This window comes from Pleuronectes platessa, chromosome 18 (genome assembly GCF_947347685.1).
Source record: "Pleuronectes platessa chromosome 18, fPlePla1.1, whole genome shotgun sequence".
Classification (NCBI taxonomy): domain Eukaryota; kingdom Metazoa; phylum Chordata; class Actinopteri; order Pleuronectiformes; family Pleuronectidae; genus Pleuronectes; species Pleuronectes platessa.
In genome coordinates this window covers 19,265,852-19,283,044 of record NC_070643.1, presented here as the reverse complement: position 1 = coordinate 19,283,044, position 17,193 = coordinate 19,265,852, and the positions used below count along the sequence as shown (strand labels likewise).

At 42.9% G+C, this 17,193-nt stretch overlaps 1 protein-coding gene across 1 annotated transcript; it reads left to right on the top strand.

Annotated features, from left to right (window-relative positions):
• Nucleotides 1–35: 35 nt before the first annotated feature.
• Nucleotides 36–3,615, top strand: cdca8 (cell division cycle associated 8). The gene is made up of 11 exons (XM_053446584.1): nt 36–115; nt 409–501; nt 1,260–1,388; nt 1,600–1,640; nt 1,787–1,862; nt 1,965–2,032; nt 2,140–2,222; nt 2,319–2,417; nt 2,718–2,847; nt 3,111–3,197; nt 3,297–3,615. The coding sequence occupies exons 2-11, from the start codon at nt 411–413 to the stop codon at nt 3,330–3,332; spliced, it is 840 nt and encodes a 279-aa protein (XP_053302559.1). The 5' UTR covers nt 36–115; nt 409–410; the 3' UTR covers nt 3,333–3,615.
• Nucleotides 3,616–17,193: the final 13,578 nt, after the last annotated feature.

Sequence of the window (17,193 nt, the reverse complement as noted above, 5' to 3'; positions counted from 1 at the left end):
GCGCGTCCTGATTGGCTGATTCGGGATGTGGGCCCCTCCCCGCGCGTAGATTTGAAAACTGCTCCAAGAAGAAGGAAGAGCCGAGAGTCCGACCAGCGAAAAAACACACAACCAGGTAAAGAAAAACCCGCACAACACACACCACCTTGGTAGAACACAACAGTTTGAGTTGTTTGTGAAGTACTTGTACTCGTGGAGGAAGTGATACACCGAAGAAAGCGGGTGTATTGGCCGGGAAAGCACCGATTCATGCTAAGTAGATAGCTCCAACGGCTAGCTCGCTAACGTAACACCTCCTGTTTAAACAAAAATAAAGATAACAATGGAGTCCGGTGGTTGTGTCGTCGTCGTCGTCGTTGTTGTTTTTCAGTCGTGAGTAAACTGACTTCCTGCCCCCGTGTTCCGCAGACATGGCGCCGAGGAAGAGAACCACCAAGCAGCGGAAGAACAACCCCAGGTCCGCCAAGCTCGAGGCTTTCCTGGAGGACTTCGACAGCGAGGGTGACTACTGAGCTCCGGTCATGGAGGAGAACTTAGACATGTCAACGTGCAGAGACATTTAAATTATGTTATAGAGTCATCATAGTTAAAGTTAAAGTTGTTTTAAACAAACACTGAAACCTTATGAAAGCATCTGCATCGATATCTGCTTTGTTTTTATCAATGAAAACCACTTAAGTCCAATTTAGCTGATTTCCTTCATGCAAATGTCAACCACTTGTATTTACTGTAAAGTAGTTTAAGTCAAGTGTAATATTTTATAAAGTATTCATGTGCTTTATCTCTAAATACGGTGATGGACTTGAATGTGGAAAGTGGCACAAAGTGTAAATACTCACTTGAAGTATTTAACCATATTCCACTATGAATACCGTGTTTTTCTAAAGTTAAAATATGAATAGCTAAATATTAGTTCAATAGACGGTAAGGCAGATTAATGGTCTTATTGAGTCTGTTATGTTGTATTAAAACAGATCTCAGAGGGGGGGATACAGACCCTGACATATGAGCAACGATGTGAGATGAATATTAAATGTTGTCGTACATTAATATATCAACTGAAAGGTATTCTATTAAGGCTTCCTCACATTAGTTTGTAGTGTTAACAAATGGTATCCACAAACTGATACTGATGTTTCTCTAACTTTCGGTACAGCAGGTTCTTAAAAGCCGATTTATCTTTATTCTACTTTATAAACTACTGAGTTTTGTTTTCTGTGACGCTGCCTCAACATCAACATCTCCTGCTGTTTCTCTAGTGAAAACCAGAGTGGGACAAATAAAGGAGAAGCTCAACCAGCTGCTGAAAAATGTGGACAACAGCTACAACATGGCCCTGATCAAGCTGCCCAGGCACATCAGGCAGATGCCCTGGATGGAGCACTGCAGTAAGTAAACCCAGGAAAACACAAAGGACTTTTAGAACCACAGATGCTTATTACACTTTAACGGCCTGAATGTTATTGCACGCTTCTGTTTTGAAATGTTGAATTGTCTCAGGGTATCTGTAAGTATTAGATCGGTTTGGATTTCTCTTGCTGCAAAGATCATGAAAACCTTATGTCAATAAATGCATTTACCCCACCTCTGTCTCTGTAGATCCTGAGAAACCAAAGTCGCCAGAGGTGGATGTTTCAAAGGTGAGTGGATGATCTTCAGACCACGTCTCCTGTTTCACAGAGACACAAGGTTGAGCTTGTGTCAGCAGACATGGCTCCACATTGTCAGTCTCTTCCTGTGTTGAGTTCAACACTATTTTCAGTGTTTCCTTCACGTCTGTTCACAGAGAGAAGAGGAAGCTGCTATTGTTGAGAGCGTCGTGGCGGAGGATCATGCAGTCCTTCTAAAATCAGTCAAGAAACGTAAGTTCTGATAATAATAAAGCAAAGTTCCATTGATGATGCTAATTGGATAAAATGGAGGATTTTTGCAGAATAATTAAATCAATTTATTTTCTTCTGCAGCATCCAAGAAGAAAGCTGGATCCAAATCCAGTTCAGAGGATGAAAACAGCCCGAATACAACAAGGAGGGTAAGTGACTGTTTTTCATTCGTCTAAAAAACGAAAAATACAAAACACAACTGAGTGTTAAGAGCCACGTTGATGAATGAATAAATGGGATGTTTTTCTTAATTCAGGGGAAAACAACGAGAAAGCCCCCGACTACATCCAAAAGAGCGAAGGCGCTGGCCGTCAGCAAGCAGGGCGCCTCCATCAGACGGTACGACATCATTCTGCTCTGATTTTTATCACCCCCCCCCCCCTTCTTTATTATGCCATGTGTGTGTGACACTAACATGTGTGTGTGTGGGTTCAGATCGAGCAGGAAACCTCTGGTGACGCCTGCCAGGAGCATGATGGATCATTCCATGATGATGGGACCCACCCCCCTCGTCACGCCACGCTTCGACCCGAGGTAAACGTTAGGGGTCGACTCTCTCAGGACTTTCCAGAGCCGACACTTAGGCCAGTGATAAACTTGTTTTTTAGCCACGTGTTCGTGTGGATGACCAGATGTGAGTGTGATTGTTTAAATACTATGGGCACCAGAGACCTGTTCTAGCAGCTATCTCGCTAATTTGAAATGCTCTCGTATCGGGGGGGCCGTCTTGTTCAATTTACTCTCTCGTAGCTTGTGTGTTGTTTTCTAAACCAGAGACATTATCCTCATCGAGGGGCTGGCATTACTCACCACGGCTCTCTTCTCTCCCCTCAGGCTTCCTAAGACCCCTGCTGTGAGAGTTCCTCGCCACAAGGAGCGGGTCTATAGCATCTCAGTCAATGGCTCTCCCATCGCAGCAGGAAACGAGGACATCGTCATCAACGTCCCCATCGGCAACGGAGAGGTGAGCGCACAGGGAGCCGGACTCGGGGCTCCGGGTCCTACGAGACGATGTGGTATTTAAGTGATGAATTGTCGACAAAGGGCAGACTGGTATTCAGATCTAATGATGTACAACAGTGTTTTTTCAGTTATGAAATTAAGATTTATCCTGTTTCTTCTGTTGAGGTTTTACCTGTGGGTTTTATTTGGGCTTTTTTGGGACGTGAAGACCTTTTCGGTGTGGACTGATTCACTAACACTTTGTCTTGTGTTGTGTTGGACCAGAGCGTCCAGCTGCTGGCCAGTCAGATGGACTCTGTCGATCTGTCGCTGCTGGATGAAACCGCCCTGAGGAGCATTCGACTGCTGAAGGTATGATGTATTGATCACGTCTGCAGGACTTTCACTGCAGCTTCCCCCTGGAGCCTCTTTTCTCATCATTCTCTCTCTCTCTCTCTCTCTCTCTTACAGAATCGACTCACAACCCTGTGTGCGAAATCCGAGTGACCGAAGCGTCTACTGCTCTGAGTCAAGACTTTTGCTTTTTTCTGATACCATTGGTTTGAAGGGGACGGTGAGATTTGAGTTGTTCTGCCTTTGCAGCTTTTATAAGATTGTTTTACTGTTCATTCTTTTATTCTGTTGTAAATAGATTCTTATCCTACATTTTTTGGTTTCCACTCAATCTTTCTATACAGTGGCTTGCATTTATCTTGTTAGTGCAAATGCATTCGTCATGTAAATACTTTAACCTTTGTCTGCAAAACATATAAAAGGGTTTTAAAGAACAGTTTCTGTGATGTGGTTTTTCTGGGGGATTCAAACTTGATGGTTCAATAGGATTAATTAGTGCATCACTTCCAATGGGTCTAAGTTTAACATTTAAACTTTAAGAAGTCCTTTATAGTTCAAAATCATATCAACGTTCATTTTATGTTTCCTTTGTTGCACTTTAAAACAAATTATCTTTAAGAGAAATGTTTTGTCGGAGTCATGTGTTGTAGTTCTTTCTCAATTATACACATTTAACATGAAATAAAACTAAACCAAGAAACCAAGACCAACAGGTAACTTTGACATAAGAAATCACCTGTTTCAGTCATTTGTAAAAATTCTGAGATTCATGGACAGTTCAAGTCTTTCCAAACCGGCTGTACCTTTACACAGTGACCAGTAGATGGCAGCATTTCACCATAAGAAATTAGGTTGCCTTGAAAAATCTAGTTAAATGTCATTCTTCAGATTTTTACAGTCATCAAATGATTGTGTTCAGGCTGAAGATAAACAGAGCAATAGAGATGTGTCAATTTGCTACATTAACATTTAATACTGTCTTTATAGTTTGTGACGTTTTATTGGCGGAATATTTAAATGTTCCATGTGTCATTTTTAATGTAAAGTTACAGGAAACAATGAACATCACTGCTATACTGAGGTTTATTTATGATTCTGGTGATTTACACGTTAATAAATCTGCCTCAAATCATCTTTAAAAGAATGGATCAACTCCTAGCAGAGCTGCCGCCTCCTGGCACAGGAACCAGCACTCTGACTTTCTCCTGTGTGTCGTTTCCCCTCCATAGGTTATCAAACTCTTGCTTTTGCTTATGTAGGAAGTTCCTCGTGTCCTTTTCGCGACTTTGTTTACACCGAGGGACATTAGCGAGTCACGTGACCTGCTGTTGGCAGGAAGTGGCAGCCGATCCCACTCCTGGCACGGGAACCTGCACTCTGACTTTCGGGGGGGACATAACGCTGCCAATTAGAAGTCGGTTCAGGTTGGTTAGGCCTGATGAGCTTGTTAGGGTCCCCACCTGGGATGATGAACTGGGTCAGACCATGCTTCACCTTCAGGCCCGGACAGACGAGCAGAACTCTTCTGTTATTCCCTCCGGATTCTCATGCATCATATGCTACGGAGCTGCAACTCACGGAAACTCTGTGCCCCAAGCTGAAACTAGGGCCTAGCACCTTCCATCTGTATCCATCTCCACCGCTTTATCATCATCTCTCTCTCTTTTCCTGTGTTGAAGAGGCAAAAAACCCAAAACTCTGCATCCCCACAAACGACAGATGCTCTGGTCAGTGGTGCATGCAGCTCTGCTCCCTCGTTAGCGGAGCGCCGAGCCCTCGCGCACCTGCTCTACATATCACAGAGTTTTCCTCGCATTGCCTCTGAATGGATCGGATTCTTTTTTTATTCTCTAGGTGGGTGGAAAATTGCCATTTTGCACGGATGGCTCGGTTTTCAGTAAGCACGAAGGCAGTGGCACGGTGACAGGTGCGGTATGGATGGGGCGGATTTTGAGGTCACAGAGCGACGCCGCTTCATAAATCATCCGCTGAGATGTTCAGGATGAGGGACTGGAAGCCGAGAGAGGGAGAGACATGCTTTGTATTATTTGTATTGTATTATTACTTTGCAGTGTCTTTGGGCTCATTGTTTTGGTTTTACGACAAAGTTTGGTTCATTAATTAAAGAAGTTTTCAGGAAAGAAGCTCAAGAATATATAATCAAGCATTTGAAAGGTGAAGAGCTGGATAAAGGAAAATAAAGAAAATTGATGTAAAACTGTAATAAATGACAATGAGGTAAATTTTCATCAGCGATGGCTGTGAAGACGAGAACTCCCATGATGCCACGCTGCCTCTCAATGTCATCAAACTGGGTCATTTGTTATTGTTTGGATTGAGTGATCCCTTGTGGCCAAAGTTAAGTATTGCAAGTTTAAGCGGCCTTAGCTTCCACGGTTGTTTTTGTTACCCGTCTTTTGTTCCTCACCACCAAAGCAATCTCTAAAACCCTAACCCCGCCTAACTCCACTCTCACTCACAGTCTCATGTGTGTCTGACTCTAACCTGCAGTACCACCCCCCCCCCCCCCTCCTCCACCTGCTGGAGCCGTTGGTTAATTGAGCCCCCAGACCCCCAGAAACTGCCACATTTTTTCCGCCAAGACAAATGAACCCGGGCCGGGGCGAGTCCTCCCAGCGAAATCAATTATCTGAAGCGTCGGGGCCTCCTAAAAATCCCATCCGTCAAGTGAGGCGCTAATCGATTTATTCATGTACCCACACCTCCGTCTGCCATTGTCCCTCACTCAATTCATATCAAGTCAGCCAGGGGTCGAGCCTCATCCTCTGCTAAGTTGGTTTGTCAGCACAAACTTCAAAAGAAAAGTGGCGACGCTTCTGTTCCGTCGGTGGTGGAGACGCAGAGTGATGGTAAAGTGAAGTGGCGGGGGCGGGGGGGACTGAACTGCCCCCACATGATGCATTCTGGGCATGTGTTCATCTGGTGGCCAGCAGGGCCCTTATGGTGGTTTGATGGGCGGGCCCCTCTGTCGCTCGGGCCCCCCCGACGATGGGTGAGGTGCAGACGAACATCTGCTGCCAGAGAAAACCTGAGAATCACGAGCAGCTCTGAGGAGCAGCGGGAGGCTCGTTCATTCGCTGATTGCACGGAGGTAAACTTCAGCTGGAGGAGCTTCTCTGAAATACAGACGTTTGTTTTTCACACTGACATTCAACCTGTTCTGTGATTCCAGGAAGTCCTGAACATTTGTGGGTCATGTGTGAATGAACTGATCAGACTCGGGTAATTGTCACGATTGAACAAACGGAGCAGACGGACGTCTCCAACCAGGGAAAACCAACATGACCAATTTGAAAAAGGCAAAATCTTGTCAATGGAAGGTTTCTAGCTTTAAAGGGGAATTCTGTGGTTTTAAATGTGAGTGAACGGTGAAAATTGAGCTTGAGAGAAAGTTGGAGCGACTCTAAACTGTCCATAAGTGTGAATGTGATTGTATGTTGGCCCCGCCCTCTCGCCCAATGTCAGCTGGGATTGGCTCCAGCCCCCCCCCGACCCTCACGTATAGAAAATAGATGTGTGATGATACCAGACCTACTCTTGTGGCCGTCTGAGGTGGAATCTGAATCCAGACACTGAGCCCAATACAATCACCTGATATTTGTTTTCTTCTGTGTCGCCTCGTTCTGGCTAATCTGTCAAATTAACAGCAGTTTAACAGCAAATCCTTGTTTATCGTTTCCCCAAAGTGAATTAAACACAGTCTGAATTTCTCAGTTTGGTTCCTCTCTTAATTGCTACCACAACAAATCCCCTGAATACAGCTTTTCTTCCCTCTCCCATTGTCCCCAGTTTCAGACTCAAGGGCACAGACTCCAGTTTCCTAACAGGAGGAACCGACGCTGTGCACTCACAGGGTTCTAATGTGGAAAGCATTAATAGTGGAGACACTCTCTTCAGCGTGTATTCATTCCTAAGCTGGACTTGGCGTGGGCAGGTTGAAAAACAAGCTTTTTCTTATTTGGTTAAAACGAATATGAGATACAAAAACCAGGAAGGTGCGACGGAGCGCGGAGGAAATAAAGTGAATTCTCACCTCGTTCATTACCTCCATCACGGAGAAGGCGGGAAAGTGACCATGTAATAAGCGGCGGAGCTGTGGCCGGGATTTTGCCTTTGAGAAATAATTAAAGCCTCTTTGCAATGCTCCCCAGCCTCTTCTGTACCGTCTCCAATTGATGTTTGGTTTACCAGCTCCTCTGTATAAAGCAGACCTTCGATAAACTATATCACCCTATTTGTGAGAGTAATACAGCCCACTGCCGTCCTCAATTAGCTGTAAATCACACAGCAAATTGGAAAATTAGGAGGAGAGGGAAGGATGATTTGCTCCAAAACGGGCTAAAACCAATTCATTAGGACGACTGGAAGGAGAGTACGGGTGTGTGTCTGTCCTCCAACTATAAGACGCTGTGCACTCTTAACTTCGACTGCTCACCTCGTGCACAGGCTACGGGTAAAGTTGACAGAACCACAAAAAGTCCAGAGGCTCTCATCGGAAAATAGCAGCGTCACTTCCTCTTGGAGTCACAACAACTTGATATCACTGCTCAGATATGGCTGTTGCTCTGTAGCATCCTATCGAGTGGAACCTCATATCTTAATTTAGGGGATGTGCTCACGACCCATATGTCTACTGTACACAACCCGTATGCTGTTAAATATACCAACACAATCCAAAAACATCTGCTGTGGAAACTAGCTGCTAAAACAAACTTGCACCCACACGGTGTGTCGGTGTCCAGTTCGGATTCTGGTCACAAATTAACTCAGGGATGAAGTTAGTGGTGATTATTGGTGCTGTGAGATGGTGATTACACACACACACACCAAACACACAAACAAACACACACACACATTGGAGAAACAGCTGTCTCTCTTGGATTCATGGCGACAAACCTGACATGATCAGATAAACAGGAGGATCTATTAGTCTTCATTTGCAGACTCTCTTTTTATTAGATGCTGTGGGGAGTGATTTGATTGGGGGGGTGGGGGGGTTGCTGCAGCACAACACAACCTCCTCCCGCTCCACAAAACATACAATTTATATTATTATTCCTCTTGATAATTGAAATCTACAGTGATTTATTACTAACAATGCATCAACGAGGCTTAAGAACATTAACATGGACATGTTTTGGACAAACGGATGAATTGGTTCAGCTTCAAAACAACAAACTCCTCCATGTCCCCATCTCCTCGTCTGTTTTCCTGGAAACAACTTGTGACGTTCATCAGGACTGTGGAGCTGCTGAGTCACTGATTTCTCCCTCTGCTGCACAATCAGTGTAAAAATGACATAAGCAGTAATTTGAGGTATTCTCTTCCGTGGGGCCTCCGTCTGCTGATGGAGCAGATTATACTGAGTCGCACTGAATTCAGCTATAATCTATTTCAAACCTGCTTCAAGCCGATATTCCAACAGTAACATGACGTCTTTAAAAGAGATCCTTCAGGTTCCTTGTTGTCTCATCATCACAGTGGCCGGAAAGCCTCCCCCCAACCCCCCCGACACGTCTGAGTGCAAGTCGTGCTAATCTAAAGTTTCACTGCGCTCATAGCAACTCGGAGCTTATTCAAACCGACTGAGCGGGGCGACGGTGTGGCTGCACCTGCCAGGAGCTCCGGTGATGCCACAGCTCAGCAGGTTTAACACAGATTATTGCTGCTGTGCTGCTGAAACACTCTTTTCTCAGTTCTCCGTGTTCTCTTCTCACAAGAGGCGACAGCTGACACAGTCGGACGCACGCACAAGTTCGGTAGTGAAAAGCAAAACAGCCAAATTAAGTGATTTTTCACTTTCATTTTCAGCTTGTGGGAAGGACAGATTCTGTAAATGATGTGATTTAAAGACAGTGTGTAGAATTTAGGAAGCAGAAATTTAATAAAATGTTCCTAATTATGTTTTCATTTGTGTATAATCACCGGAACATGAGGGGTGAGGGGAGGGACTTTCCTTTGGTTGCAATCTGCACCCTCACCACTAGATGTTGCTAAATCTGAAACATAGTCGGGAGTCTCAGTTAATCTTTCTCCCTCAGCAATAACAATTAATTCTACACCATCTAATTTAAACTATGTATTATTATCTATTTTACATCGTGCTCTCAGATCTGTAAAACTAAATTATCCTTCATATGTAAATGGCTGGTGATGCATGGATTGTAGCGTCAAACAGCAGCTTCTTGCTCCATCTCTTTACCAAAGGAGAGTGATGCCGCCATATGCAGCATCATATGACCATCTGCAAATATATTATCCAATAAATAAGCATCACTGCAGCAAACTGTCTTCGTCTCTTCTTCCCTCACACTTTTCTTTTTGCTGGGCAGCTGCTTTGAAATAATTAAAACCAGAACTTATCACCTCAAACGATAGACCTGCTTTTCTCTGGCAAATTTCAGGATTGAAGATTAGATCGTTAATTAAAAGGTCTTATTTGCCGCGTGCTCGTAAAATTCTGTGCCATGAAATGCGAGGTAACATACTCCTGACAGGCCAGTGTTACTACTTAGAAGAAGGAGAACAATTAATCAAACATTTTAAAGTGATATTAAAATGTTACACTGTAATTTGAGCAGGGGAATTTCCCCGTTATTTAATAAAACGGCATTACAAGAAATATAAGGGTATATGAGGTCCTATGGTGTCCATAGGGAAGATGCAATAAAACAATGCACCATAAAAACCAACTGGTCTTGCAGACAGAATAAAAACCTACTCAAGAAAATCCTGGAAATATAAAACTTTAGGCACAATTTAGTATCACACACAAATCAGGACGCACATAAACATGTGTGATTTATAACTGACATTTTAATATGTGTCTATTTTTATTGAGGGACAAACCCTGGACATGCCTCCACCTTTCACACCCACATTCACACCTATAGTCAGATTAGAGTCTGCAGTTAACCTCAATGTGTATTTCTCTGGACTGTGGGAGGAAACTGGAGGAAACCAACAGAGGCACAGAGAGAACATGCAAACAACACATACCAGAAATATCAAATCACCTGAATATACAACACAGTTCAGGAGAGTTTCTGATTGGACTGACAGCTCCGACACTGACTGACTCTCACCCTCTGATGTGAAGGTCGTGAAAGAAGAAAGTCGTGGAATTGATGCAGATATTGACTTTTCTGGCGACCTTGCTCCTGAATGACAGCTCGTTCCACTCGCTGCATGAAAGGGCCGCATCGGGAAAATGTAAACAAGCAACAAGCAAAAAGAAATAAGGGGGCGAAGCCGAGAAATAAATCTCTGTCATATTATCATATAACTGCTAATAAGACAAATGTGAGAAAAAAAAGAAAAGAAAGTAATTTGGGGGAGCGTTCAGCTGTGGCCCTGCTGAAATTATTTAAACCACTCGAGGACTTGACGTGACAGGAGGGGGGATTTTTCTGAGAGCTGGTAAAGTATGTGTGCATTGATCTGAGGCTGAGCAGCTTTAATACTGAATCGATAGGTGTCAGGCCGACTGTGTGTGTGCGGACGCGTTAAGTGTCAGATGGAGGTAATGAAAAGAAACTCTCAGCTGTCAGATATGACCTTATTATCAAGCTGCAGAGTCAACACGTCCACAAGTTACCAGTTCATGTGTTTGTCATTAATTGCAGCACGGCCTGCTGAGGATAGACACCATTATAAAACACCCTTGTTTATAAAGTTTAATGCATTTTTAACTGTATGAAAATACGTAATCTTTCCACGAGAGGAAAAACAAGCTTTTTACATTACTGATTAAAATTTTTTATTTCAATGAATCTTGGCCTTTATATTCCTTACACAGCTTTTCCTTTGCACATGCTTCATCACCTGAAAAGTAAAAAAAGTAAAAATCTTCATAAGATGTATTTCTTGCTCCTTCTCCCTTATTTGTCTCCAATCCCCTGATAACCCCGGTGGTTATATTACACAGCTGAGTCTATCTGTGATGGAATCGAGGCAATAAAAATGTTTTATTTACTCTTATCTGGAGCAGAACCCCCCCACCCCCCCCCCCCACCCCCCACCCCCCATCCCCACCCCCCATCCCCCTTCCTACAACAAAAAAACTGACTTTCACCATGCAGCCCCGAGAACGACTCCCGGTCCCGTCTCCTGGGAGGATTGTCCGTTTATTAAAAAAGTCTTATTCCTTGTCGCCGTGCATTGAACATTATTGCGGCAGATTTCTTTCGTTGGGAATCGTCTCTCCAGTGGGCTGCTGAGGCTAATGGGGGGGGGGGGGACAGGCAGAGGAAGGAGGAATGAAACCTCTGGTTGCTAAATCAGGTCTTGCCTTTGACCACTTAATAATGAAAAACCAATTACAGGCCGGCTCAGCGAGGGAGTTTGCTCTTTTTCTTTTTCTTTATTATCGAGGCCCCGGCAGCGCTGGAATCCTAATGCATGTTGTCAAGGATAGTTTTTTAAAGCAGTGATTTCTGTTGTGGAGCAGAAACGACTTCAGTTACAAAACATCTTCGTTTCTTCTGTCGGAAGAAGAAAGTGGCGGCAGATTTCTCCTTAGAGACACTTAACATTCATGTCTCTCACTTTAAAAGAAAATGTACATGTTCACAGTGTCAGGACACACAAGAGATCAACTCACAGATTATTAGTTTTCAAACTCTTAACCACATTTAATCTTGTATTTTCTGTGGGAATAATAACATCTCTCCTTTCAAATAACTGTCAAATTTAAGTCACTTCGAGCAGATTGACTAACGCTGGAGAAAGTGTTCAGGACTTCAGGGATCTATGGTAATAAAGTATTTATGATTATATTTTAATTAGTGTATTATGACTTGTAACTATGACCTCACGTAAAACAATGAAACTGTGTGTCTCTCTCGTTTTTCTGTGTATTCTGTTTTTAATCTTTTCACAAATCACTCATCTGACCAACTCCAAACTTTCAGGTGACATATAAGTGTTCGTTAGGATTAAATGGCAGAAAGTAATATGGAATATTGGAGTGAAGTTTTTCTGATGTCAAGAAAACAGAAATTCCTCTATTTCTTCTTTTCCTTTTCTTTTGAATTGAAACTCAAACCTTTGCCGTGACCAAATAAGTCTCTGTACAAGTTGTCGGACATATTTCAGTCTGGGGCCAAAAGACGTTGAATATATTAAGTGAAATAATCAGACAAAATTATAATTCCTGTTCACCTGGTGATGCCATCACAGTTAATTTGGGGATATGAGGATGACCCTGGGATCTGTAGGAGGATCATAGGTTAAACCTTTGACCCCATGACCCCCTCCCCTCCCCCCCAACACACACATACCTGTGTCCAGTGTGTAGCACCTACAGCCGGGAGTGTACAGTGTCTTTCTTCATTAACAATACAGTGATAACTCCAGCTGGCGTTGTGTTAAACTGTGTAACTCCTGCTGTTATAACTGTGAACCCTCCCTGTGATGCATTCATATTTCATCCTGCAGCGAGAGACCCCGGGGTTAGAACTCTTACAGCAGACGGGGATTTTTTTGGCAAATCGTGATGACTCAAGGTGACCTTGTTGCTTTTTGGCGTTGCTGTGCAGCGGTAAATAAAAGTGAAGTGTGCATCTGCAACTGTGTGACAGCCACCGTGGCATTTCCTGCGAGGTGTGATGGATGGTGCGAGCCCCTCGCAGCGGGTCCTCCATGGCGGACGATGAGACCAGGCAGCGAGTCGGGGATGAAGGTCGTTGGAAAACTGAAGTGTCTAATATGCGGTGTGAAACGCGAGTTTAACCGAACTCGTGTCACCGTGCTCGGCTCGCCGTGACCTGCGGCACAAACCACTTTCCACAGACACAGGCGGCAGCAACGTGCTTTTCTGGGTTTACGCCTCCTGAACTCAAACTCACACTTTACCTCCATGACCCGTTCTCGGCGAAGCCACAAGGCTGCAATATAAATAGAGACGATTGCAGTGTTCACTTCCCCACTAGAGGTCTCCGTCTGAATATAACCTGCAATTTGTTCCCTTGAAAATATCCGTTATCGCAGCTTTTTATTGTCCTTGGGCTGTTTCTGTTAATATAGCCCTTCCTTCCCCTCTTCCACGACTGGGATCTGTGCCCTTCATGTAAATATCCCCCCGTGACGAGGATCCAGAACAAAGAGGAGCCATATCTGCTGAGCTACCCTTGCTCCGAGCCTCGGGTTGAGACATTCCCGATGGGGCCAATCTATCACTATGTGATTTATAGGCTTTACAAGGGTTTGGGGTGTAAGAGAGGGATGAAAAAAGAGAGAGTAAAGGAGTGGGAGGTGGGAACGCAGGTGTAGATGGAAAGAGGTGTTGGAACCAACCGTGGGGAGAGGGAGAGTAAAATGAAACAGAGATAGAAATTACAGAAATAATAATCACCCGACAGTAACGTCACAGAGGAGAAGTAAAAGCACAAATCTACATGTGTGTTGATGAGGCTGTTTTGATGCAACTGGTGTCATTGCATCTAAACACCAGTTGCAGGGAAAAGCCAATTTGCCCATTGGTTTGAAAATGCACTAATGTGGTTATGATGTCATGACGTTTGATTTCACTCGTCATTTTGAGGTGATGTGGTTCATCACTGAATTAAAAAGAAATAAAAGAATCTTTCATAACGTCTCATTCGTCTCTCTGGTGAGTTAAAGCATCTCTGACTCTGAATCTTTCATCCGTCTGTTGTTGGTGCCGTGGAAAAGAAAGATAGATAGATAGATAGATAGATAGATAGATAGAACGATATATGATAGATAGATAGATAGATAGATATATGATAGATAGATAGATAGATAGATATATGATAGATAGATAGATAGATAGATAGATAGATAGAACGATATATGATAGATAGATAGATAGATAGATAGATAGATAGATAGATAGATAGATAGATAGATAAATAGATAGACAGATAGATAGATAGATAGATAGATAGATAGATAGATAGATAGATAGACAGATAGATAGATAGATAGATAGATAGATAGATAGATAGATAGATAGATAGATAGATAGATGATAGATAGATAGATAGATAGATAGATAGATAGATAGATAGATAGATAGATAGATAGATAGATAGATAGATATATGATAGATAGATAGATAGATAGATAGATAGATAGAGATAGATAGATAGATAGATAGATATATGATAGATAGATAGATAGATAGATAGACAGACAGATAGATAGATAGATAGATAGATAGATAGATAGATAGATAGATAGATAGATAGATAGATAGATAGATAGATAGATAGAACGATATATGATAGATAGATAGATAGATAGATAGATAGATAGATATATGATAGATAGATAGATAGATAGATAGATAGATAGACAGACAGATAGATAGATAGATAGATAGATAGATAGATAGATAGATAGATAGACAGACAGATAGATAGATAGATAGATAGATAGATAGATAGATAGATAGATAGATGGATAGATAGATATATGATAGATAGATAGATAGATAGATAGATAGATAGATATATGATAGATAGATAGATAGATAGATAGATAGATAGATAGATAGATAGATAGATAGATAGATAGATAGATAGATATATGATATATAGATGGATACTTTATTAATCCCGTGGGAAATTTAGGTCATCCAGTAGCTTATACACTTATACACTTATACACCTCATGGACATACATACGTAAATCACATATACATAGGTAGAACATATTACAGATACAGGTACAGGATGACGGGTGAATTAAAAACTACTTTCAATGTCACACTCTGCTGCGCGGTATCTTAGAAGATTCTTCTTTTAAAAACTCTTCTTCTACCTGTGGCCCACCCGGCTGCCGCCCCTTCCCTCCTGACCCCCCCCCCCCCCCCCCCCCCCCCCCGCACTGAGCGCTGGCCGCCCCTGTTGTGACCCAGAATGATGATGGTGAGGCTATCAGTCCCTGTCAGGCCACCCAGTCAGGCCCCTCTCCACTAAATCCCAGTCAATCACTCTGCTCGGTATCACACGGTCCCAGGCGGCAGCGACCGCGTCAAGAAGCTGTCCCGATCCATCACACGTCCGATTCCGAGAGGCGTTAGGTATTGACGGTGTGACACGAGGCTTTTTACCGCTCGGCCAACCCCACAAATCTGCCAGAGAGCAGGTTAGAGGTGACTCTGTCCAGAGCGGGTCACCTCTGACCCAACCCACTTCACTGTCCAGAGCGGGTCACCTCTGACCCAACCCACTTCACTGTCCAGAGCGGGTCACCTCTGACCCAACCCACTTCACTGTCCATTACTCACAGCTACTGCTCACGAGGCGACACCACCTCTGCTCACCTCCAATGTTTCTCTGTTCGTCTGGATGTCTGTACACTAAATCACACGCACACACACACACACCTACCGTACACACACACACACACACACTTGCACACATGTATGCAGGCACAGGGCTCACTGAACTCCTGTACATCTACTCCCACTGCCTTTCTCCGTGTCCACTGTTGAACTGATGATATGTATAACTAATACAGTCACTTTACTTTGTTTAATTAAACTGTATAAAGAGTAAATAGAGATGTAAAATAATATATTTTTTTAATGGATTTTGATAAATGATCCTTTGGAGGGATCACGATGCAGCTAAAATAAATAAAATGACGAAGAAAATTGTGCTACAGGAGAACATACATGAATTCTATAATATAAAAATGATAATTTCTTAATAAATATAATTAGAAACCATCGGCATAGATTTTATTATGTTGCAATGCCTAAATAAAGAAGGTGAAATATGTCTATACACACACACATCTAAAGACCTAAAGACACAACCGCACACAGTACACACATGATCACACACACATGACGACACTCACAACAAAGATTTTCCATTTGTGCTCCAGATCATTGGCCCCGATGTGAGTCTTCCTCTCACCCGCCTCGGGTCATTTATTATTTTAATAAACCAGCAGCCTGACCCTGTTGTCACTGAGCCGCTCCTCCTGTCCCAGTTCAATCCCTGGAGCTGCGGCTGCATGCAAACACACACAGAGCGTAAATCATCTGTGAGAGAATAAGGTCGACCACCGACGACCTTTGAACTTTCTTTGACCTTTTTTATTTTTGGGCTGATGTTGCTGCAGCATCCTCAGGGGAACCCCCCCCCCCCCTCTCCACCCCGCTCTGTGAGCCTGATTTGAATAGTTTCTGGAGGGATGTTGGGGAATTTTTTATTATTAATTGGATTGGTGAAATCCACAGGCATCAGCAAAATGTCTGCGTTCCTGTCGTCTCATTATCATCCAGCATTTTCAGCAACTTCATCCGGACGATGGGAGTTTCTGCTCTGCTCTGTTTCTCATTGTTTAAAGTTTAGTGGAAGAAGATTAAAAAGATCGATTCCCCGACAGAAGAGCACGTTATGCCAAAGTTCCCGAGATCTTCTCCAACTTTATTTTTCTGCCAATTCATTGGAAGTCACTGGGGGGACCTCAGGCTGATTAAAACACTGACATACAGTTGAATATAGATTTGGAAATCTCTCCAAAGGAACAACAAAGAACCATATGAGGATGGAGATGTAAGGTAAACGCAGAAAATAATAAAAAAAACATATATTTTAGGCAAATCCCAGTGTTTTAAGACGCAGTACTTTTAGATTAACAGCTAATTATTCATGCAGTATCATGAATGATCCCTGTGCAGCTAAAACATCCACTAACCAACAAATTATATTCATATTAACATGCATATATAAACCTTCTAGTAAAAGCAGGCTGTATAAACTGTACGTATATGTACACAAACTGCAGAACCACTTTGTAATATTTGTTCCATTCCCTCCTGGCACTCTCCCACATCTTGCACTGTCTATTTACTTGTTTACCTCTTGTATTGTATATTGCATGTTGTTGATGTTCACTCCCACTGGCTCCTACATAATTGCCATATATATGTGTTGATTTACTTCCTGGGCTTTGTTACTGCTATACTGTGTGTACAGTGTGTGGGAAAACTGAGCCACAGCAGACCTGA

Coding starts and splice junctions, on each gene's coding strand:
- cdca8 (XM_053446584.1), top strand. CDS start 411: ATGGCGCCGAGGAAGAGAACCACCAAGCAGCGGAAGAACAACCCCAGG. Junction 1,863..1,964: donor TCTAAAATCAGTCAAGAAAC/GTAAGTTCTGAT, acceptor TTTCTTCTGCAG/CATCCAAGAAGAAAGCTGGA. Junction 3,198..3,296: donor GGAGCATTCGACTGCTGAAG/GTATGATGTATT, acceptor TCTCTCTTACAG/AATCGACTCACAACCCTGTG.